The 22831-nt window shown below is 49.8% G+C and overlaps 1 protein-coding gene across 4 annotated transcripts; it reads right to left on the reverse strand.

The window, feature by feature from the left end:
* Positions 1–181: 181 nt before the first annotated feature.
* LOC123027162 (matrix metalloproteinase-17-like) lies at positions 182–16887 on the reverse strand. Of its 4 annotated transcripts, none has more exons than XM_044437663.1 (12): positions 16698–16887; positions 15901–16033; positions 13712–13889; positions 11497–11780; positions 10654–10830; positions 8749–8839; positions 7108–7190; positions 5470–5622; positions 3998–4255; positions 2222–2690; positions 1005–1591; positions 182–220 (listed from the first exon to the last, which is right to left on the reverse strand). In XM_044437663.1, the coding sequence occupies exons 1-10, from the start codon at positions 16875–16877 to the stop codon at positions 2392–2394; spliced, it is 1836 nt and encodes a 611-aa protein (XP_044293598.1). In that variant the 5' UTR covers positions 16878–16887; the 3' UTR covers positions 182–220; positions 1005–1591; positions 2222–2391. The 4 variants fall into 4 exon arrangements, with proteins under 4 accessions (XP_044293598.1, XP_044293599.1, XP_044293600.1 ...); XM_044437664.1 differs by lacking the exon at positions 182–220 and having other exon boundaries at positions 245–1149; positions 1261–1591; XM_044437665.1 differs by lacking the exon at positions 182–220 and having other exon boundaries at positions 245–1591; positions 13712–13820.
* Between the last annotated feature and the right edge of the window lie 5944 nt (positions 16888–22831).

The following is a 22831-nucleotide window of genomic DNA, read 5'->3' on the forward strand; positions in this document are numbered from 1 at the left end:
AATGCCTGAGTAAGTTAACAATGGTGGTGAACTTGTAAAGGAACTACAGGTGCTATTCTGCATGCTTCTAGTCCAGTGGGATCTAAAAAAGGGATTTTCACTGCCATCTGCTTAGGAGCAGCTGCCTGGTGCAAAAGCGCTTTGCTTTCCTTCCCCCTTTCTAGCAGCATTCAGCAGGCTTTCCATGTTCCACCATGCAAAAGTGACTAATCATTCCACACTAAAAGGAAAGAACAGCAAAATAGATCATTTAACATTAACTTTAATAACTGCCAATACACGCCCATAATGTTTGAGGCCCATTTTGTGCCCCTGTGAAGACCAGACCTTGGTACACGTGCCCAATCATCCCACCCAGCTGGTGAAATATCTCGTGTTTAACCCTTTTCTTTTACTCTCATTGGGTTTAGACAATGCAATAACAGTCAAGGTTGAGTGTGGATTGCTGTTGAATCATGAATTGTTCCTGAAACAAATGTTGGGTTATCATGTTGTCTGAATCCAACTGCACTGACAAGCCCTAGCTTGTTAACCATAAGCAACCCATGGTTTTTCCTGGGTTGTTCACCATGTAATAAACCACATCTCAACAACAACCTATAGTTCAGTGAGAACTTCTACTCAGCCCTCAAGCACGGATTACTGTGTTGCTTTACTGTGGTCTCTGAGAAGGTACACTAGAACACTTAACTCTGAGAAAGAGAAGAAGACAGGTTGTGAAAAAAAGTTTGAGGAAATAGTGAACTGGGATGGAGGGTGACCAAAAGTGAGGGACTGAACAGGCTGAAGAAAGAGCAGCATTCTACCTTCTCCCCAAGTTAGTAGTTAGATGCTTTGCAAGCAGCTGCCAGTAACAGAGGCCTGTGGTTACAGCCCGACACAAGTTTTAAGAAATAACCTGCCTCGGTAGACTATATAACTACTGGTCAACTTTCTCCTCTTTTAATGTTTGGGTGCTTACTTTAAATCATGTTTACATTTGAACGCTTGTTTTGCTTCCTTACCTCATCCCCTTCATTGTTAAATCCGTTCTAGTTCTTGTTTTGAAAGTTGCGTCACACGCTCCTTTTCAGGGCTTTTCAGGCCTGCATTTGTTTCCCTTAGCCATCCACCTGCTGTGTGAATCCAGATCCCTAGGTTTCTACAACCCTACAGGGTGGTGGGTAGGAAAAGCAGAGTTACATAAGAAACAAGGTTGGCTATGGACAGGGTGGGTAGGCAGGAGGAGGTGGGTGTAACCACAGGCGTTTTCAGACATACGCATCTGCCTTTAAAGCTCCATAAGCATCCATAAAATGTTGGATGTCGGGAATGTGATGGATGCCGCTCCATCCGTCCTGTCTGGATTCTTCTCCTCCGCCTCAGCTCCCGGTTCTTTCGACAACAGCCCCCATGGACTGTAGGCTACAAGGACGCTTTGTCAGTCAGCCGGGAGTTCTGAATCATTCCACAGCTGCGCTGATGGAGCAACTGCAGAAAGAGGCGGCTGTTTGTGTTGCTTATAGTGACTCAAGGTTTCTTTTCCCAAAGAGTGAGTCCATGCCCAGTGTCAGCAGTTTTGTGGAGGCACTTCGTGGTTGATGCGTCACTGCTGGAGAGAATTTGAACAGCAGACTGGTCACCCCCTCTTCCAGGTCACTGATGAAAAGACTGAACAGGGATCAAGTCCCAGGACAGAGCCCTGAGGGACCCCGCTTGTCACCAGCCACCATCCCGATGACTCCCCACTAATATCCCCATGGATATAAGGCTAACCGGCCTGTAACTCCCCATGTCCTCTCTACTACCCTTTTTGAAAATTGGGGCCACGGATGCCACTCTCCGTTCCTCTGGAACCGCACCATTCTCCACGAGGCCTCAAAGATGGAGGCCAATGAACATAAGAGCACCCCTGCCAACTCCTGAAGTACCTTTGGGTGACCATGCCTCCTTCCCCTGGCCCTACCGCCTCTCCCCAAACCACTAAATGCACGGAGATTTCTCAGGTTTTCCATGTTTTCCCCTGTTCTAAAACATTGAAATGCCTTTTCTAATGCTTAGTTACTGGCAGTAAGTTGTCAGCTAAGATATGCTGGTGCAATTTGGTCCTTCCACCACTGGAATGTTGCTCCCCAAGGGCTTCTCAGAAATGAAAGTTGGCCCTCCTGCCAAAAGAATTAATCCCCCCTGCTTTAGGCTCCCCCTTTAGGGCTTTGTGCACCATTTGAAGAAGCCCCCCCACCTCCTTGGTGCACAAGGGCCTGCAATTTCAGTCTGCATCCCAGAAGCCCAACAAATCCTATTCCACTGGGATGCTTCTTTGATTCTTCCCCTCTTCCTGCCACAGACGTGGCAACTTTAGTCAGTGCACCACAAACGATGCTTGCAGAGCAAGACCTCCTTTTGCCCATCCTAGGCAAATCTGTGGAGAGCCAGGAGAGCGGCAGGTAGGCAGTTGAGCAAGATGGAAGAGACTGCCTGGAAGGCAGAGCAAAAGCACACACAGCGCTCGACCTCTGGCTGTGGGCCCCGCAGGTCTGGCTGCAGTTCGGCTTCCAACGCAGGGCTCGTGGGCTTGTTCCTCGGAGGGAACAGTTCGCCTGTGCAATCCAGCCAGTCCTTGGCTATGGAGCGAGGGTAGCCCATCAGGGGCTTGAGGGTGTGTGAGTCAAACTTCCAGTACTCCCTGTCCTTGAAGGCATACAGCGTTCCTGTAGTGAGACAGGAGTGGGAGTGGGAGGGGGAGAGGACACCAGGGCAGAATTAACAGGGCATTGCAGAACAGAGATGGAGAGGTATTGCTGGAAGGGCAGGAGCCGGGCTGGTTGGGACGCTGCGGATGAAGCTGGGGAGCAGCCTTGCAAGGCTGGCGGGATACCATTTGGGGGCTTGTCATTTGACGGAAACCAGCATTCCCTTTGCCTTCCAGGGCTTGTGCTGCGTGTGCTGTTGCTACATGGCCAAAATGGCATCTTCTCCACCCAAGAGGGAGGTGGCAGCACGTTCAATGGGAATCCCAAAGTTTGCAAAAGGACACATAAAATAAGGGGAAAGCCCCTGATATTGTGGGGGAAAGAGCCCCAAAACAGCCCAATGGGGACTGAGCATGCCTGAATGGCTGAGGAATGTCACCAGGGGGGTGGGGGGTGGGGTGGGGTGGGGGGGCTGAAGAGAAACGGAATGGAGGGCCTGAGGCAGGACTGCAGAAGGATAGTTTGGCAAGAGCAGACCTTCTGCTTCACAGTCCAGAGAGTGAGAGACTTGCTCGCATTCAACCGAAGACTTAGGGGCATTTCTTTGAAACTGCCTTGTTTGTTTCTTTGTTTGCTGATTGCATGTAGGCGGCTTTGAAGAAAAAATGCTTTAAGTAACTCAATTAAGCAATCGCCATGTTCTCATGTAACACTAAACTACAAATTTGTACAATATGCACAAGCTTCTGTGAAAGCAAATGCAACTTTGCCTGGGCCGCTTCCTCTCCCACACAACTGGAAGGAAGGGCGAGCAAGGATTCAGCTGCAGCTTCTATGATACTTGGCTCGGAGTTACATAATGCAAGCAAGCAATAGTGGTTGCAACAAGCCAGCGAAGCAACCCATAATTTAAAGTTGGCTTGTTGAGAGACTGACTATAGTCTATTTTAAACCCTGAGTCCTCACCCTGACATAACAAGCCAAGTATCATAGAGACCTGGTTAAGACCCCTTCCCAGCTGTGTAAGGAGCCATGGTTTTGCTCAGGCCCAAACAGCAAAACACTAAAGCGTGGTTAAGTGTTCCATGTGAACTGGGTCATTCTGCTTCATGGGGCTTTGCAGAGCATGAAGTCCTTGTTCCATGGAACACAAATGCTCAGAAAAAGGGGACGACCTTCCTCATGAAAGGAGGGGATGGACTGGGTCTAGCACTATCTTTCAGGCGCTAGACCGAGTTGGATGCTACTCCAGAGAAATGCCAACACAATGTGAAAATCAGCATCGCTGAAAGGGGAAGGAAGGACCAGCTGATGTTCCGACTCACCATCGTTCTCACTCAGCACGGCATCGACGGAGGTGGGAAACTGTTCCCAGAGTGCACTGCTGACAAGGAAGCCTTCTTCCATGCGCTCCATGGCTTCATCGTAGCACCAGTGGAGACCTCCCTTGAAGAAGCAGGTTTTCCGGCCCAAAGGCCATAAGAAGGCACCATCAATGCCCCCTTGCGGTAGCCCAAAGTCTGTGACGGGACGAGGGTAGCCCTCTTCCACACCATTGTCCTTAAACACCCAGTAAAGCGGGCCTAGATACACCAGGGAAAATGGACAGTGTCTCGTGACATCCTAACAAGCCTAGCAGAGATCTCAAGTTTTCTTTGGCCTTCTCCAACCTTTTGGCAGACCACTTCCATTGCCCAGAGCCAGCATGTAGCTTTGCATGCTTGGAAGGTACCGGGATGTGGAAGGCTGTTGTCACCACATCTAATGTCCTTTTTATTTATCTATTTATTTATATTAGATTTCTATCCCACCTTTTTCCTTTTAAAGAATTCAAGGTGGTTTACATCAATCCCCTCCTCCTGCTTTCAGTCTTATCCCCAGAACGAGAACCCTGTGAGGCAGGTTGGGCTGAGAGTCTGTGACTGGCCCAACGTCACCCAGTTGGCTCCATGGCTGAGCGGGGACTCGAACCCGGATCCCCCGAGCACCAGACCTGCACTCTTAACTGCTGCAGCACAGGCATGTGAGTGTTGAGGGAAAGTGGCGAATGCAGCAATTGAAGGAAATCACAGAGTGTGATAATTACATAGAAGTGCACATGTAATCAAATCATTGCAAGGAACACACCAGTGTGCGAGCCAGTGTGGCGTAGTGGTAAAGAGCATGGGACTGGGACTCAGGCGATCCGGGTTCGAGTCCACGCTCAGCCATGGAGCCAACTTTGGCCCCAGGGTGGAAGGAGGATGCTCGCTGGCCCTGCCTGACCTGACCCGGTCCAGCAGGGCTTGAGGGGCCAGCAGGGATGCTGGAGTCAACTGCTCCCTTGCCCCACCCAGTATTTCCTGCCCCCTCTGCGCTTAGCTGCCAGCCTTTTCACAGTTGTGGGGGGCAGCATTAATCTTCCCAGCAACAACATTGTTCCTCCTCGTGACGCAAAGTATTTTGAAGGGTGTGGTCCTGAATAGGGAAATAAGATCCATTAGATTACAAAAGAAGCGCTGTGGTGGAGTGGAAATGATGACTACAGTGCATTTAGGACCTGCCCTTCTTCCTCTTGCAAGCAACCCAAGAAGCTTACAGGGTCTGGCGCTTTCCATTTTATCCAAGTGCCAAAACTGGTTTGGTTGATACTGATCAGCTCAACAGGCAGAATGTTTGAGCTTTGGGCCTGGATAGGAAGACCTTCCCGAAAAGCATCTGCATTTCACCATTGGCCACTACGCCAGTGCTCAGCGGGGCTCTCTCTTGACGCTCTTGCGCAGACCACCCCATCAGCACAGAGCCACGGCCCTCTTACCACTGAAGAAGAGGATGCGATGATCTGTAGGCCTCTCATACACCGCGTCGACTTTGCTCAGAGTGGACGGGAGGCCCCGCCAGAAGCCAGTGATCAGGGCTGGGCGCAGAGAAATGAGGTGCCGCTCCTGGCTCTGACGCCAGAAGTACCTACCTGCAACAGGTGGGGAAGGTGGGAAGGCAAGGAAGATGTTAAACCCTAGGCAAGTGAAGAAGCTGCTGACTTGCTAACTCACCACGCTGTCCAAACATATAGCGCCAATTCGGGCTCACTTGCAATGGCTTCCTGCATGGTTCTGAGTCTGCTTCAAGGTGCTGCGGGATATGCCGGAAGCCTTACATGGCTTAGGAGCACAGGACCGGATGGACCATCTTCCCTGGCTCATCTAAGGCCCTCCTTCCAGCACCTCTCTGAGGATGGCCCGGGGGGCAGGGCCAGGCCACATGGGGCTCTCCACATCTTGTGGCTGACAGCTTCCTTCAGTGCTAGTAAGCACAGCAGAGGATGGGAGCTGTCAGCCAAAACAAGTGGAGGTGCCCACTTTTGATCTGCTTTGATTGCTAGCAGCTCCTTGAGCTTCCAGGCGAGAGTTTTTCCAGGTCACAGAATCATAGAACAGTAGAGTTGGAAGGGGCCATGAAGGCCATCAGGTCCATTCCCCTGCTGTTGCAGGACACCGTTACACCACCCCACTCAGAGGGCTGCCCAGTTTCGCCTTGAATGCCTCTAGTGTGGGAGAGCCCACCACCTCTCCAGGCAGCTGGTTCCACTGTTGTTTTTTTTTTAATTTTGATTTATATCCTGCCTTTTTTCCTCAAAGGACTCAAGGCAGCTTACATCATTCTCCTCCTCCATCTTATCCCCACAAGAACAACCCTGTGAGGTAGGCTGGGCTGAGAGTCTCTGACTGGCCCAAAGTCACCCAGTTGGCTCCATGGCTGAGCGGGGACTCGAACCCAGGTTGTCTGAGTCCCAGTCCCATGCTCTTCACCACTACACCACACTGTTGTATTGCTCTGACAGTGAGGAAGCTTTTCCTGATGTCCAGCCTGAATCTGGGTTGTTGCAATTTGAACTGATTACTCTGTGTCCTACACTCCGTTAGCAGCAAAAAGAAATCTTGACCTTCCTCTTTGTGACAGCCTTTGAGGTACTTGTAGAGGGATATCATGTCCCCCCTCAGTCTTCTCTTCTCAAGGATGAGCATGCCCATTTCCCTCAGTCTCTCCTCATAGGGCAGTGTTTCCAAACCCTGGATCATTTTTGTTGCCCTCCTCTGCACCCTTTCTAATTTACCTGCATCTTTCTTAAATCTTGGTGCCCAGAACTGGACACAGTATTCCAGGAGAGGTCTGAGTAGTGAGGAGTATAGGGGAACTACTACTTCTCATGATTTGGAAGCAATGCTTCTGTTAATGCATCCCAAAATAGCATTTGCCCTTTTGGTGGCTGCATCGCATTGTTGGCTCACGTTTAGCCTATTGTCCACAATTACACCGAGACCTTTTTCTTTTTCAGTGCTTTCTGAAGATGGTCCTTTCTGAGGATGCCTGGATATAAACCTTGTACATGCAAAGCACTTGCTTTGGGCACCAAGCAGCTACAGGAAGATGCTGCTCCATATGTGAGGCCACAAACCTTTGAAAAAGAACGTTTCTCCTCTGATCTGTGCAATGGCATCAATGGTGGAGGTGCAGCGATCGGGGAATTCCTTCCCTGATCTGAAACAAAGAATTGGGGAAGGAGGGAGAGCAAGAGAGAGGGAGTAAGAAAGATAGGGAGAGATACTAAAAGCAGCTGATACCATGTGACTTTTCAGTGCTACTTCTATTTTAGTTGAGGATTAAATGTGCACTTCATTTGCTCCATCTGCTTCCCACGATCCTTCCATAAGGTCACCAGGAAACTCACAATGCAACAGCCATTTTGGAAGCAGCATAAAAGTATCTTAATATCTTAAGATTATATCTTAATCATATAAGCTGAGATCTGAATGAGACTTTCTTCCATTCACTGGGAAACTATGGCTAACTGTTTGAGGGGGTGGAACCAGATATTAAGCCAAATTTCAAACCAAGATTTAACTGCCTGGCTTGTTCTGAAGTTCTGAATCACAGTTTCCCAGCTTGGCCAAAATGGAAAACTGCAACTGGTGGGAGACATCTGGTTTGTTTGCAGACAGAAGAGTCAAGGGGCTGCGTGCAAGGCCAAAAGCTTGGCTCAGATCCAGGTCTATCAAGCTGAGATAATGATGTTCCTGACTGCGTGGCAATTTGAACCATGGCCTCCCCAGTCCTTATCTGACATTCTGACGATGGTACTGTACTTGCAACAGGAACTGGTCTATCAGCAAAATATCATAAATGCATTGAGCCCAAAGCCCGCAAAGCCACTTCAGCCCTGTTAGACAAGCGCAGCGAAATAGTCAGCCACAATGTCAAGCAGAAGCTGGGCCTCATCAGGGGCATCATCACCTCGAATTGAGCAGAAATGCAATACCGGGTTGCAGCCTTGCAGCCTTAAGTTTGTCACAAGGCCCCATTGCTGCAGCACCCAACCCTTAGGCTGCCAGGGACAAATGTGGGCGGTCTCGTTGAAGGAGTCGTTACTCCCAGCTTCAGTCTGGCCTGCTGGGCCAGTGCTGACAGCTTGGGGTATCCTGGAAAGATACTTCAGGAGATGGACTGCACTGGGCGTCCAGTTGGGCCACATGTCCAGCATGGAAGGAACATGTTCATTTTATTTATTTATTTGGGTATTTTCATCCCGTCCAATTATGACACATCTCTGGATGGCTTACAAACAGAACACCCAATAAATACATATAGTAACCCATAATAATCCACAACAGAGAATAAAACTAAAACATTTAAACTTTAAAATTATTGGAAAATTAAAAGGTCTTGACCTGGCACCAAAAGGCATATAGCATGTTAGTCTTTCAGGAAAACTCACATTTTTCAAAAGGCCCTTTTTTCCATTTGCTACCCTTTCAGTTTACCAAACAGAGCGTAGGAAGTTGCCAAGGTGGCCCTGGTGTGGGCAGGGAGGGTCCAGGCCGCTCTGCGGTACGAAGTCATGCCACGGTGGTGAAGCAACTGCCTCTTCCAGGTGAAGCCACCTGCCGCCTCACTCCTGGGAGTGGAATGCAGATGCAGAGCTGCTGGGAACAGCGCTTCTGGGATCAAAGGAGGAGCCAGGGCTCAGTGTGCCCCGAAGTCATTGGTGGCCCTTTCCTTACCTTTCCCAAAGTGCATTGTGCAAAAGGTACTTTCTAACCTGAGGGCTGGGAAATCAGGAGGCAAGGAGAGAAGGTCTGGGAGCAGCGAGGTTACGTCTGGCTTCTCTGTGGAATGAGGAACTCGGCTCCCTTATACAGAAATAGAAGTAACAGAAAAATAAGAGAGGCGGGAGAGAGAAAGAGAGAGAGGTTATTAATGGTTACACATGAAAATAGGTAATATATTTCCAGGACCAGGAAAATACAGTGAAATAACAGGTGGAAATAGTGAGTGTTCCTTGGAAGCAGGTCCACTGCAAGCCACAGGGAGGCCTACCAGGTGCCTTCATGGCCACCTGGAGACGGGCAAAGAGATGGCTGGAATCTGTATTGACACTGGTCCTGTTTCTGACATGGCAGCCGTGTCCACATACAACAATACGTCAGGATTTTAAGCTTATTCTGGCTTCCCATGAATAACTAGCTTGTAGTGCGGAGGCCAGCACACTCTTCCTTTTGGGCAGGCAAGTAAAACTAATTAGGGAGGGATTTGCATAGCACGGCTCCCAGCCCTGGGATCTGGATTTGTTGCTCCCAGAGAAACTAGGATCATGAACCAGCCGTAGATGCAAGGGGCGAAGGAAGAAGTGGAGTGGCAGTGTGAACCAGGGTGCTGCTCATTCACAGGAAGCCAAGGTAAGCCAGGAATCATCATGGACTCAAGCTACAGGAAGCCAAATTCCAGCTGAACCTCAAGAAAAACTTCTTGACTGTTACCGTGGAACCAGTGACCCAGGGAGATTGTGGCCTCTCCGACACGCAAGATGCAACTGGACAGCCAGCTGAGAGGGATGGTGTAACTTGGAGTCCTGCAGGTGGTTGGACCCGATGGCTCTCTGGCCTGCTGCAGCTCAACTACTCTGCGGTTGAACCTGATGCCCTTCTAGCACCCTCCAGCTTGACAGTTCTATGATTCTGTGTGCAAAGGCAGCAGGTAAACTGGCACACGTTCCAACAGCACAACCAATGCAGCAATTTAAAAATGTTACAGTCCGCTTCCGTGCTGGCCAAGTGGAATGCAACCATTAAAAGTTCTGCTGCATCTCTTAGAAAATTTAAGAACAAAAGTCAGTCATGATGGTCCCTGAGTAAAAATTCCAAACTCCACAGACAGGGCCAGCCAAAGTTCAGCAGCAGACTGCATGCATTCCAAATTGTCCAGAATCTTCTAGGGTTCTTCTCTTCCTTCCAGAATACCAGAGGCAGACCTTGACGCATGGGCCTCTTGTCTCTTCTGCACTTTACTGAAGACATGCCTGCTAATGAGCAGTAATTGCTTTTTCCAAAAGTTTCTGCCCCACCCTGAGTTAGGGCTAAGTTTTCCTGCACTGTGTGTTTTTCCACAATTCATACAAAGAGCTGTTAGGACTGTCTGACCATTAGAAGGCAGATCAGATGATCCTATCAGGCCCCTTTCCATGGATCAGGAGAAAATGCAGATCTGTTAATGTAATTCAGCTCTGTTAGGAATTGCCCAGTTGGAAGAAGGTACATATGTGCAAGATTAACAGCTCTTTGGCCATTATTGGGAGTATTATCACTTTTATATCCCATTCTTCCCCCCCACACTTCCAGGGAACACGGGCTGCTCAAGCAACATAGGCTGAAAAAAAGGTTCTCCTTTTTCCCTTTTATTCCCACAACAGCCCAAGGAGGTTGGTCAGGATGGCAGTCAAAGACTGGCCCAAAGTCTCCCAGGAAATGCCATGGTCGACCGGAGACTAGAACCCTGAATCGTCCCACTCTGACATTCTAGCCGTACTCTGTGGAGCCAGCGCTCTCCATCATCCCCCTTAAGGGACTCATCTGACATACAGCAGGACATTCTCTAGGCTCGACAGATTTGGCTGAGGTTGTCCCCAAGGCAGATCTGTGAGGCTGGGCTCCCCCAGTGCCACACATACCATAAAGCTTCTGGATCTCAGTGCGATCAACCATGTGCAGCTGGTACTGCAGTGGGTCTCCCACTGGTCCTTGGTAGTAGGGGCGCATGATGGAATGCTTGGAAGGAGAGTGCACAAGGCCGAGGCTGTGGCCAAACTCATGCACCGCCACGGCAAAAAGGTCCGTGCCAAAGTCATCTGTGAAGAGATGAGAGTGACTGGTCAAGGAGACAAAGCATGGGAGAAGGGATCCCAAAGGCAATGATGCCCGGGGTGATTCCGCGCAGAACCCAAAGGGACAGCATCCCACCTAATCTGATCACTTGCCGCAAAGCAACGCACCGGCCTGCCCATAACCCAGATGGCTGCATCAGAGGAGAAGAAACGCAGGAAGATGCCTCCAGAGTAACGATTCCCAACGGGCCAAACAAAGAAACCAAATGGCCCTAAGGAGCTCTGCCCAGCCACTGCTCCAAACGTGGCTCTCGCCTAGACCTGAGCCAGTTCCAGCCCTGCACCCACTCATGGGCTGTGGTCCTGCTGCCACCTCTTCACCAACACTGGGCAGCATCGTGGCAGCAATTTAAGAGGAAAATGAAATGAAGTCAGTAGTTTGTTGCCAAATTTTGGCTGCAAGAGACTATGGAAGCTACAGCAACATTCTGAGGACAGGGATAGTTTGTTTTCAGTTTAATCTGCTTGGTAAGCTGCTTTTTGCTGCCCTGGGCATGAAAAGGAGCTACATCCCAGTACATGAACCAGGAAGACTCCAGTCATGATGCACCGCCTCTGCTGCCAAAGGTTCATCCTCCCAAGATTAACACGCACTTAAACCCTTCCATTTCCCCTAGAAAGTTGAATCACCTGGTGAACGGAAGGTCCATTCCTCATCACCATCAAAGTGGACATTGCCAGCCCTCTGGGGGTCTCCAGGAAAGAAGGCATGGGCCACCATCCCACCGGGTCCATCAAAAGGGTAGCCATCACGATGGTCCAGTCGGAGGAACTCAACAGAGATGTCAGCGCTGTGGCTACCCACCTCGTGGAAGTTCAAGGATGTGGCTTCACTCCAAACCTTTAGGGCGTAATACATCAACACACGCATGGTCTCTCGGCTAAGATGGGCTTCTCGTGGGTAGGTTTTCACCCTATGGTAGAGTCAGTGAACAGATGGAAGCAAGTTCCTCACTCCAGGAGTAGGCAGACTTCGGACTTGTACAAACTCTTTTCCTTTTTACCAGAGTTCAGTTCAGACAACATTTCAAGAGCAATTCACACTGCGGTCATTACCAACCCCTGCATGTAGGTTCTCATGCAATCGGAGTCTAGTCCTAGCTGCCTGTGGTTCCCACACTGGCACATGGAACACCAGGAATGTAATTCGGGCCAGGATGGACTGAAGTAATTATAAACTTGTGCTCCTTAAAGGATTATGATGAGTTCTAAAAGTAGCTGCCTGTGATATCCAAGCATCTGGTAAGCCCGAGAGACACTTTGGAGTTGATGGACACATTTCTTAGTATCTGAACATTTCTCTTCCTTCCACAGAGCCTTGAGGGCTGTGATGGATCAGATCCTTGCTGGAAGCGAGTGCCTGCCATTTGGTTAGTTAGTTAATCTTTGGCTGAGCAGCATGTTGAATGCACCAGTGAATGTTAACATTCCGGTGTTCGAGCTCAAGACTCTGGTGCCAACTGGAATCCATTGCCCAATCTGACTGCATTTTGCAAGGGCTAAACAATTTGGTTGCACAATGTATTTTCCGCACTCCAAACATATTTAGTTATCCCATTGTTAATTTGTCTTGCATTCTGATGTGATTTGGTTTATGCGCTCACCACTTCTGCAGCCCAGTTCCTCAGTCTGAAAATGAGTGTTCTTTCTGAAATTCTGAACCAACTCGCCTCAGAAATTCTGCAGTGTTGCTTGTCTCCTAGCTCCCCCTGGTGCTACTTTGGGAGGGTAGGAACACAGGAAGCTGCCACATACTGAGTCAGGCCCTTGGTCTCTCTAGCCTAGCATTCTTGACACGGACTGGCAACAGTGGCTCTGCAGGGATGTAGGCTGAATTCTCTCCTAGGCCTACCTGGAGGTGCCAGATAGGGACTGAACCAAGCTGGGCTTTCTGCCTTGCAGGATGTGAGCTTTGCACGTCAGGAATTCCACTGACTCCCTGTGATGTGTCTGATGGAGCCGCAAGGGCACCTGGTCCAATCTCAGCTGGTGAGAGTGGGATGCACTGAACAAAAGGAGCTAAAGGTCCAATTCAGGAGAAGGCAGGCTCATAGAATCTCACTTTCTAGTACCGAATTGAGTGCCTCTGTGCTGATGGGCTTGGAACCCAAATGAACCTGCTGAGAAGCAACAGGTGAATCCCCAGAATATGTAGAAATACAATAAGACGGTTTTATAATGTCTACGCACAAAAACAGCCTTGGGGAACCTGAGCATGCTCTGTGATGACCACCGAAGGCCTTGCTTTTTCTTCCTCTCTGGAGTAATGCAGGGGGATAAGTAATGCTTGGGGGATAAGGGTCCTTTGACATCCCCCCACAAAGTGGGCCCAATCCAGATGCTTGCAATGTGTATTGCTAAATTGCAATCCATGTACCAGATCACAACTTGGCAATATAAAATGCAGTCCCATCTTCCCAGGTCTGGAAAGGGTTAAGGCCTCCATCCCCTGAGCTCAAAAGAAGGAGAAGGAGAAGATGATGGCAGCACAGAACTGCTAGCTATGCCTTTGATGTTTGGTTTGGCTGGAAAAGAAAAACATAAACCCACGCGGGGGTGGGTGGGAGTGAATTGGCCGTCTTGAGCTTTTAACAGCTTCTCACATCCCAGAGGAAGGGGCAGCTGGCTGGAACCCTGATCAGGAGGCACCTTTCTTAGGGGATGGCACTATGCTGTAATACTGGGGTGCTTGAAGGGCACAAGCACCTTAAACTCAGGCAAGGAGCTAAGCAGCGTGCAGAAGGACACGCTTCCCTGGGTCGCTGCCAGTCCAAACAGAACCAAAATTCCTTCCCAGTTCAAGAGCCAGCCTATCTTCCCACCATGCCTGCGTGTTGATACCTACTTCCAGGAGATGTTCCTCTTCATCCAAATGGGTCCTGCACTCCTCCTACTCCGACTTTTCCTCCTCCTGCGCCTTTTCCTCCTTTCACTTCTCCTCAGAGGGAGGTTTTCTGGGAAGGTGGCAATAATATCAGGCAATGAACAGCGAGGCATTCGGATGAGCGCTAACGTGGCATCATCTGTTGCAATGCAATGGAAGAGAATTGAGCCAAGCTCAGTTGTGTGGCTTGCTGTAATACCAAAGTCTTCAGAACACAGCTAGATCGTCATCCTTCCACAGAAAAGACATAATTAAGAAAATCCTGCAGAGATGTTGAATCAGTACCACCTCCCTTCTCCTGGTCTCTACCATCAGCAACTGCTGCTTTGATGCATTTTTCCTCCTATTCTGAAGTTTGAAATGCCTTTCCTAAGGGTTGGTCTCTGGTGAGAAGAGCTGTAAGCTAAAAAAAATGCTGGCAGTACCCCAAGATCCCTTTCACAAGTGCTGCTCTACAGCCACTTGTCCCCTAACCTGTACTTAGGACACCCATTCCTATGCCCCAAGTGCAAGACCTTGCACTTATCCGCATTGAACGCCATCCTGTTGTCCCCTGCCCACTTCCAGAGTCTGTCCAGATCTTTCTGGATCCAGAGTACCTGCTCCTCAGTTGTGGTCATCGCCCCCATTTTAGTACCACCTGTGAATTTGATCAGCAGATTGGTCACCCCCTCTTCCAGGTCATTGGTGCAAAGACTGAACAGGATTGATCCCAGGACAGAGCCCTGGGGGACCCCGCTCTTCACGGGCCACCATCCCAATGACTCTGCTCTTGGTCCATCAACCATGCTATAATCCATTAGACAGCGCATCAGTATATCCCAAAGCTCCTCAATTTCTCAACCAGGATATCTTGCGGCACTTTACCAAAGGCCTTGCTGGAATCCAGGCAGACCACATCTGCCGTGTCTAGCCACCTTGAAACCTTGTCATAGAATTCCAGAAGCTTGTTTTGCAGGGCCTGTTTTAGCCGAAGTCATGTTGGGCAGCCGCCAGCCTCCCTTCTCTTTCTAGGGGTACGACATCTTTCCTTATTATTCCAAGAAGGCTAGCTTTAATCTTTCGCTGTTTTCCATTTTCAGTATGGAAAGCTGTTACTGTGCTTTATTTTGATATCAAGGAGGATTGCAGACATGTGAGCATCCATGGAACCCTGAAGTTACTAAGAGAAGGAGCAAGGATTTGACCTAAAGACTCTCCATTCCTGTCAATCAAACATGAGCTTCAGCATAGCTGTAGTCCACAGGAAGATGCTGAGCTCTACCAATGGTAGTCACACTTGACCGTAATCAATCACCACGGCAACCAGACTGGAAAAGGGTCTGGAAACCAACTCCAATGATGAATGGTTGGAAAAGCCAGGTCTGCTTTGCCCAAAAAAGATGATGATGGAGGGGGAGGAGGAGGGGGAGAGATTAAGGGGAGACAGGATATCCCCAAAATATTGGAAAGGGTGTCCTGCAAGAGATGGAGCATACCTGCTCTCTTTGGCATCAGGGGGCCAGATTGGGTGGACACTGCAGAGAAGCAGATTCAGCTGCATGTTAGGAGAAGCTTCCCCATGAAAGTTAAGAGCTGCTTTGAAAGTGAAACTGACAGCTGGTGGGCTCTCCTTCACATGAGATGAGATCCAGTGTGGCGTAGTGGTTAAAAGCATGGGACTGGGACTCAGATGATCTGGGTTCGAGTCCCCGCTCGGCCATGGAGCCAACTGGGTGACTTTGGGCCAGTCACAGACTCTCAGCCCAACCTACCTCACAGGGTTGTTGTTGTGGGGATAAGATGGAGGAGGAGAATGATGTAAGCTGCCTTGAGCCCTTTGTAGGAAAAGGGCAGGATATAAATTGAATAGAAAAAAAAAAAAACATGTTGGCTGGGGCATCCTGCATTTCAGAGCTGGATCAGATTGACCTTTTCCAATCTGTTGCTCTCTAGATATTTTGGGGCTCCAATTCCCATTGGCCCTAACCAAAATAGCCAATTCAGGACAGGAATTCAGGAAGTGTAGCCCAAAACATCCCTCAAAGGCCTGCAAGATCACTTCCGACTGCTATGCTTCTGACATTCCGGCAGGAAAGGCAGCCTGTCGAAGCACGGAGGTAGCCAGTGAGGACTGGCAGGCACTAGAAGCCCCTGGAATGTTGCAATACCTGGGATCCCCGTCTCCGCGATGCCTGCAAAATGCTGCATTACACGGATGGCGCTGGTCACTGCCTCCCAGGTCTGCAGTTGGCCTGTCACCGGATCAGCAGGGGGAAGGTATCCATACTGCGTCAGCCACTCCTAGGCAAAGGCGAGAGGCAGAGAGCACGGCTCAATCAGGGCAGCTTCACCCTTCCTTCTAGGCATCTCCAGCCCCCCCAGCTTGAGACTGAGTCTCTTACACTCCCAGGCAGTTTCATGGGTGGCTTTGTCTATCACAAAGAAAGTGCCATTCTTGTGCTAGATGTCAAACATGAGGTGTGCATGACCACATGGGGCCCGTTTCATTCCCAATGCACCGGCTGAATCTTTTTGCATGCAGAACTAAACAGATATTTAAGGTAGTTCTTCAATAGGCTGACCCCCACTATGACTATTAACGGCCTATGAGAGGCATTATTTTGCCTTCCTCACAGCTATGCCTTTTTATTTTTTTACTTTAAGGTAGGTGCAGGGAGCCTAATACAAAATTGCAACCCTACTGAGTAGGATACGGGAGTTTTAAGATCTAGATGGCTCCCCTAGGATCCCAATCCAGCCTTCCACACACTGCTCCTCTGGCACCAAGTTTCTACTCCTTGAGTAGAATTACTATCACCAGCACACCGGCTAGGTATGCTGGGAGTTGCATCCAGCCCATTTGGAGGGCCCACAATTGGCTGAAGGCTCCTTGTAACGGATGGCTTCCCAGTTATTGCAAGGGATTCAGTTCCCTGGGCTCCACTATGCTCTAGGCATGACTCACCACGATCTCGCCACTCTCATCTGCAGGATGGGCACAGGACGGCAAAGCCGGAAGCAGCAGCCACAGGACAAGAAGCAGGTGCGTGGAGAGCGGTGGCAGTGTCTTCTCTTCCCTGCACCACAGCTGGCACAGCTGCTTCATGAGACGTATTTTGGGCAAGCACACTTTCCTGGCCTCCATCCAGCTGGCATGTGAATGCTTTGGTTGGGTTCCTAATAAAGACTCCCAAAGTAACTTCCACAACTCAGCTGGGCTGAGCCTATTTGACTTGGAAAGCGTCACAGGCAGCTCCAGTTCCAGGCTGGGGATCTAGGAATAGCATTGTTGTGTTCCTTGGGTTGGTACTTGGGCACCCAGACACAAGCATTTCTCCAGATGCAAGCATCACCTCCCACACCTGGGTCTAAGCAGAGGAAAGGAGAGGGACAGATACAGATCACAGTGCTCCTGCGCGGTTCATTTGACAAGTATACGAGGTAAGAGTACGCCCTGGTTTCTAGCAGTACATAGCACCATCTCCAGTCCACCCCAGATCTGGACATTTGACTGCACTAACCCACAAGAAGAGTGACTGGACCAAAGGAATCCAAGTGGCAGGAGAACAGCATGAGCTTTAACCACGTGTGGTGTTAGTTCAGTAAAAATCTGGGTAGGGCGTTTCCAAGGGATTTCTCTACAGGTATGTACGGTGTTGTTGTTTTTTAATTCCTTCCAGATTGGTTTACTTTTAATACATTGTAAATTTTGTAGTGGTGATGGATTTTCAGAAAATTGACCTGAAAAAGTAGCTGATGATCTGGGACTAGGCCCAGAGAGATATCTAGTCAAACTTTCTCTCAGTTTCACATCACAGAGATGTGAAAGCTTGGGAAATAATGGTGGGGGGGGGGGCATTGCCTCCCAATTTCTTCAAACAATGAGGGGGAAATTATCTCACCTTCTTCTCTCCCCACCCCCAGCTTAGGCTATCACATTTCTCGCCATTAAGCTTATCAGATGACATTGGACTAAGGTAGCTTATCCTACCTCAAAGGGCTGTCATGGATAACATGGACTGAAGGAGGGGAAGAACTATTTACAGTGCCCTAAACTCCTAGGATAAAAGGTGAGATTGGCTAATAATAAGTGAATAAACCAGATCAATCCTAATGAAAGGACTTGTGTGTTTTGAGAGCAGATCATGGCAGGGAGTTTCATTTAGCTTGAAACGGATCAGGTGAAGAAAGAAGATATCAGCAAGAAAAGGAAGCTAGGAGAAGGAAAAGTTGTCAGATTACGGGGACCTCTCCCCTGACTGCCAGTTCAGCTCTTAACATATTATCTGGATCAGGATTTCTGGAACCTGCCATGGCAACTAATGTTAGCAGACCAGGATTCAGCTGGAGCAAAACCATTCATGTTTTCTGCCCCCCCCCCCCCCCATTTATGCTGATCTGCTGGTGCTGATTAAGTTGTGTCAGAACCAGCTTTATCATGAACAGGAATAATGCCTTCATTAAGATATTTCCAAAAACAATCTCCAGGAAATGTCCACATCTGTTTCTACAGTTTGGGAAGAATGGCCAAATCCACAGCCTGGACAGGCAAACCTCCCACCCAGCTGCCCCCGGCAGGTTCTATTCTGCCTGCTTGCTGCTGACTTTGCCAGAATAGTTGGGCAGAGAGAAAAATAGGAGACTTTGCACAAAAACTAGATATACTAATGTCAATGTACTGAAGTAGATCTGGAAACTACCATATAATAGAAGTGCAATTTATGTCCCTCTAACAGGGAAGATTATGGCTGCAACTTGAAGGCCCGGCTGCTCTTGCTGCTTAGGACTTGGCCTGGATGGCCCCTCAGACAGTCGGCTGCCCTCTCCAAGGCAGGGCACATGGCCAGCCTAGCACAAAGCCACGGAATACAGTGTGCAGCGTATTCATGCATCCCACCATTTTTAGCATGGTGAGCCAGAATGCCCTTTAATTTCAGAGCACCGTGTAGTCCAGTCTTCTCCCAAGCAGGTGCCCTTCAGATGTTTTGGACTAGACGTCCAAGGATTTGTAGCAACTGGAGATGATGGGATTGAGCTCCAAAACATTCTAAGGGCCCAAGGCTGGGAAAGACGGGTGGAGCCCAAGAATGGAGGGGGAGGCAAAAGGCCTTCCAGAAGTTGGACTGAAACACCCATCATCTTTCACGACTGTCTATGCTGGCCGGAACTGATGGGAGTTGCAGCCCAACCACTGGATGGACACACCTTTTCTACCTCAATGTATTCCCCACCCACCCCATTCAGGTTGCATCTTTTCTGTGACTGTTTGGGCATTTATGATCCTGAAGCAATCGATCAATCCTGTCCGCAAAGACCAGGAATTCCAGTTCAGCTCTAGGGACTACGGAGTTCAGAGATCTCAGCGCAGCTCTTGTCCTTGCCCTGTCACCACCTGCCTGCCTCAGCCTCCTTCCCTTCCCTCTGCCCCACACACAAGACAAACATGTCACCAATCTGCATCCCAAGCTGCTTGCACAGATGAAACAGTGATATGCCTCATTCAGTTCTTGGGTATTCAGCTCCTACCTTGAGCCACTACCTGCTCAAGATGGATGCTTTGCTCAGAACTATTTTGTCTGGTCCACATTTTGATGCAAATGGACCTGATCTGCACCTCCTGGACTAATGTGTAGGCTGAAATGCAGTCATGCTTCAGTTCTTGCACTTCTCTAGATTTTGTACTCCTTTTTTCCTCAACAGAGGCCTCAAATTTCATATACAGATCTGTTTGAAAATACAGTCTTTGCATGAAAAATTATGAATGCCTATTTAAACATGAATTTCCTTTCTTTCTTTAAGTCCTAGAAAATGCATGAAATTGACAGATAAATGAACACAAGAAATGGACTAGATGGATCCATCCATCCATCCCTGTGCTCCGCCTTCTTTCCACACTAGAAACACCACCTCTGCCATTGTGTACATCAGCCTTCTCCAACCTGGTGCCCTCCAGATGTTTTGGACTAATAGTCACATCAGCCCCAGCCAGTGTAGCCAACACTCAGAGATCACAGAACTTGTAGTTCAAAATGTTTGGAGGTTGCCAGGTTGGGGAAGGCTGGTGTATGTGCTAAGAATTCCCAAGAATGAACAAGACCACCCCCAGCCTCCCCCCTCCTCATTTCAACTGGCCCCCTTCCATTTCCCTTCATCTAATTTTCCTCTTTCCGTTTGTAATCCCACATTGGACGTCGCTGGGAATTTAAAAGAGTTATCTTCATTTCAGGATTATAAGAGGGAAGCCCTTACGCGTCCAAAACATGCCAGAACAAACACACACATAAACATCTCCCTCTCCTCCTGGCTGGTTCCCAAGGCTCCAATTCCACTCCTCTTTTCTTCCTTTAACGGGGGTCCTTCGGCAGAGGTAATCCAGAGAGTCCCTCGCAAAGCAGCCCTCGAACTCCCTCTTTTCAACATGGGGCAAAGAGCCAGCCCACTCCGCAGAGAACCTGGCTGCCCCGCCGTTATTGCTCTAATCTGCTTTGCACAACTTAATAAACAGCTGCAAACGTCGCCTGGCTTTGCACTTAACCGTTATTGCCTCCGCTGACCCCCCCCCCCCCCCCCCCCCCCCCCCCCCCCCCCCCCCCCCCGCCCACCGACTTCCACTCACTTCCACGGCTTTAAAGTGTATACACACATACACGCAACCGCTCTGTTGCTGGAACATCTCAGAGAATACCTATTTCTCACCCACGCGCACACAAACCTATTCCGTATGCACGCACATTAGTATTATCATTTAAGAATTAGCATGCTAATTATTCGTCACGCGTGGCGAATTTCCCGAAATCGGCTTCCTCTGCACGCCCAGGCGCGCGCACGACCGGACGGTCCCGGGATTTAGTCCGGGCAAGGCAGCAGAACCCCGCTTCCCCGCCGGGCCGCGAGCCCCACGAAGCCGGAGCGCCCGTCCAGCCCGTCGGGAAACTCCGACCTGTGCCCGCGTGGCCCCACGCGCCCCACGGAGGGGCCGCGCGCCCCGGCGCCGGCGACCTCACCCGGGAAAGGGAGCGGGCTCCGGGCGCGCAGCTGCGAGGTCGGCTCCGCGCTGGGACTCGCCTCTGCGAGGCCAACTTTCTCTCCGGCTGCGGCGTCGCCTGCAGCCGCGCCCGGCCGGCACACGCGCTCCCGCCGCCGCCGCCGGTTCCTGCGCTGCGCGACCCGCCGCGCTCCGCCCAGAGCGCTCCGGGAAGGCGCCGAGCCCAGCACGTCCTCCGGGGACGCGCTTCCCGCGGAGAGCAGGGAGGGGCCGCCCAGCCCGAGACCGGGCGCGCTCTCGGACAGCGAGCCGGGGAAGGAGGGGCTGCAGCCGAGGAGGGGCGGGGGCGGCGGAAGGGATCGGGGCCCGAGAAGGCCTCCTGGCTTGGACTCCCTCCGTCGCCTCCAGGGCCACGAACACTGCTTGATGCTCAGTACTCTGATGGACCATATCCAATCGCATCATTGACAGGTGCCGCCGAATAAAGCTTTGAAAACTCCAGATTCTCTCTCTCTCTCTCTCTCTCTCTCTCTCTCTCTCTCTCTCTCTCTGTGTGTGTGTGTGTGTGTGTGTGTGTGAGAGAGAGAGAGAGAGAGAGAGAGAGAGAGAGAGAGAGAGAGAGAGTCAAACAACATGAGGGGGAAACACCCTAAGGCGTCAAGGGACCAATAATTCAAAATAATCTAATAAGGAAGGAGCAGCTTCTGTGCTATTGAATACTGGCTGCCTATTGGGGTAAGGAAGGAACAAGCAGGAGGAGCTAACAGGCTGGTTGGGACCTTGGAGGGGCGCAGACATTCCCTGTTTGACCCCTGGCATCTCCAGAAACCCCTGTCTGGAGAGGCCCAGAAGAGCTGCTGCCAGTCAGTGCTGACCTTATTGGGCAAAATGGAAAAAGGGGCTGCCTGGCTATCAGGCCCTTCCCGGTCCCATTGCTTTTGTTCTGCTTTGCCCAGCCATGGAGCTCATTGGCTGACTTTGGGCCAGTCACGGGTTCTCAGTCCAGCCGACCTCACAGGGTTGCTGTGACAATCACACTGCCGGGGGAGAATTGTAACTATGTTGAGTTCCATGAAAGGAAAAAAAGATGAGATATAAATATAATAAATAAATAAATGTATAGAAATGTAGCAAGCTTTTGAACGACTTTACTGAACTCATTGTTTAAACACCAGTTGGTCTGACCTCTAGACAATTTTAATAACCACCTCAGGTAAAGTGAGCCACTTTTTAAAGTCCCGAGTCGTTACCCTTGCGTTTTATTCAGCTGTACACAAGGGACTGTTTTACAGATGTTGAATGATTTCAACATGGTTTGAACATAACTGTACTTCAAAAATTTCTTTTTTGTAGGTATTTTTCAATGGCCAGTGACTAAACAATAAAAACCAAACAAAATCTGAATACAAAATATCTAAAGGAGGGCATGTTTCAAAGTAATGCAGTAAAAACATCACTACGTCTATTTGTTAATCGATGGTCTTGTTTGCTCTAGTAATCAGATGACTTCCCAGTGTTACTGCCAGTAACGAAACCGGCTCTGGGCTTCTCCAGCATAACCTGCAGCAAAGGTGAACTGCTTTGGTGCAAGATCTGTTAGCCAGAATCCCTTCAGAATACCCTATTCCATGTTCCCTCCTACCTGGGTTTTCTATCCTCCCTCCAAACACGCACACACAAACATACACACAGCCAGCTTTCTGGGTTGTTTGATGTACCCCTTCCCTTCTCAAGGTGTTTCGTCTAAAACGTTTTTGCATGTCTGCAAACCTTAGACTTTCCCAGGCCAGCCAGCCCATGCCACCCCTTTGTGAATTGATGGCTATCTGAGGATCCACGCGGAAATACAGGGAATGAGGCCTGCACCACACAACTATGTGTACTGGGGACAGGCACGGTGTGTGCCCACAAGTCAGGTGTACCCAAAACTCAGGTGAGCCTCCCTCCTCCCCACCAGCACCCACAGTTTCTTTGGCTCCCCGGCCTCTTTCTCTTCACAGCTTCTATTGCTTGCTTGACAGGAAGAGCCAGGAGGCCTCTGGCAGGGCCTTGCCTGCCCCTCTGTCCTCCTTACCACCGCCAATAACTGGGTCAAGGAGAGAGGCAGGTGAACC

Source organism: Varanus komodoensis, unplaced genomic scaffold, assembly GCF_004798865.1.
Source record: "Varanus komodoensis strain SLA01 unplaced genomic scaffold, ASM479886v1 scaffold30, whole genome shotgun sequence".
Lineage (NCBI taxonomy): Eukaryota > Metazoa > Chordata > Lepidosauria > Squamata > Varanidae > Varanus > Varanus komodoensis.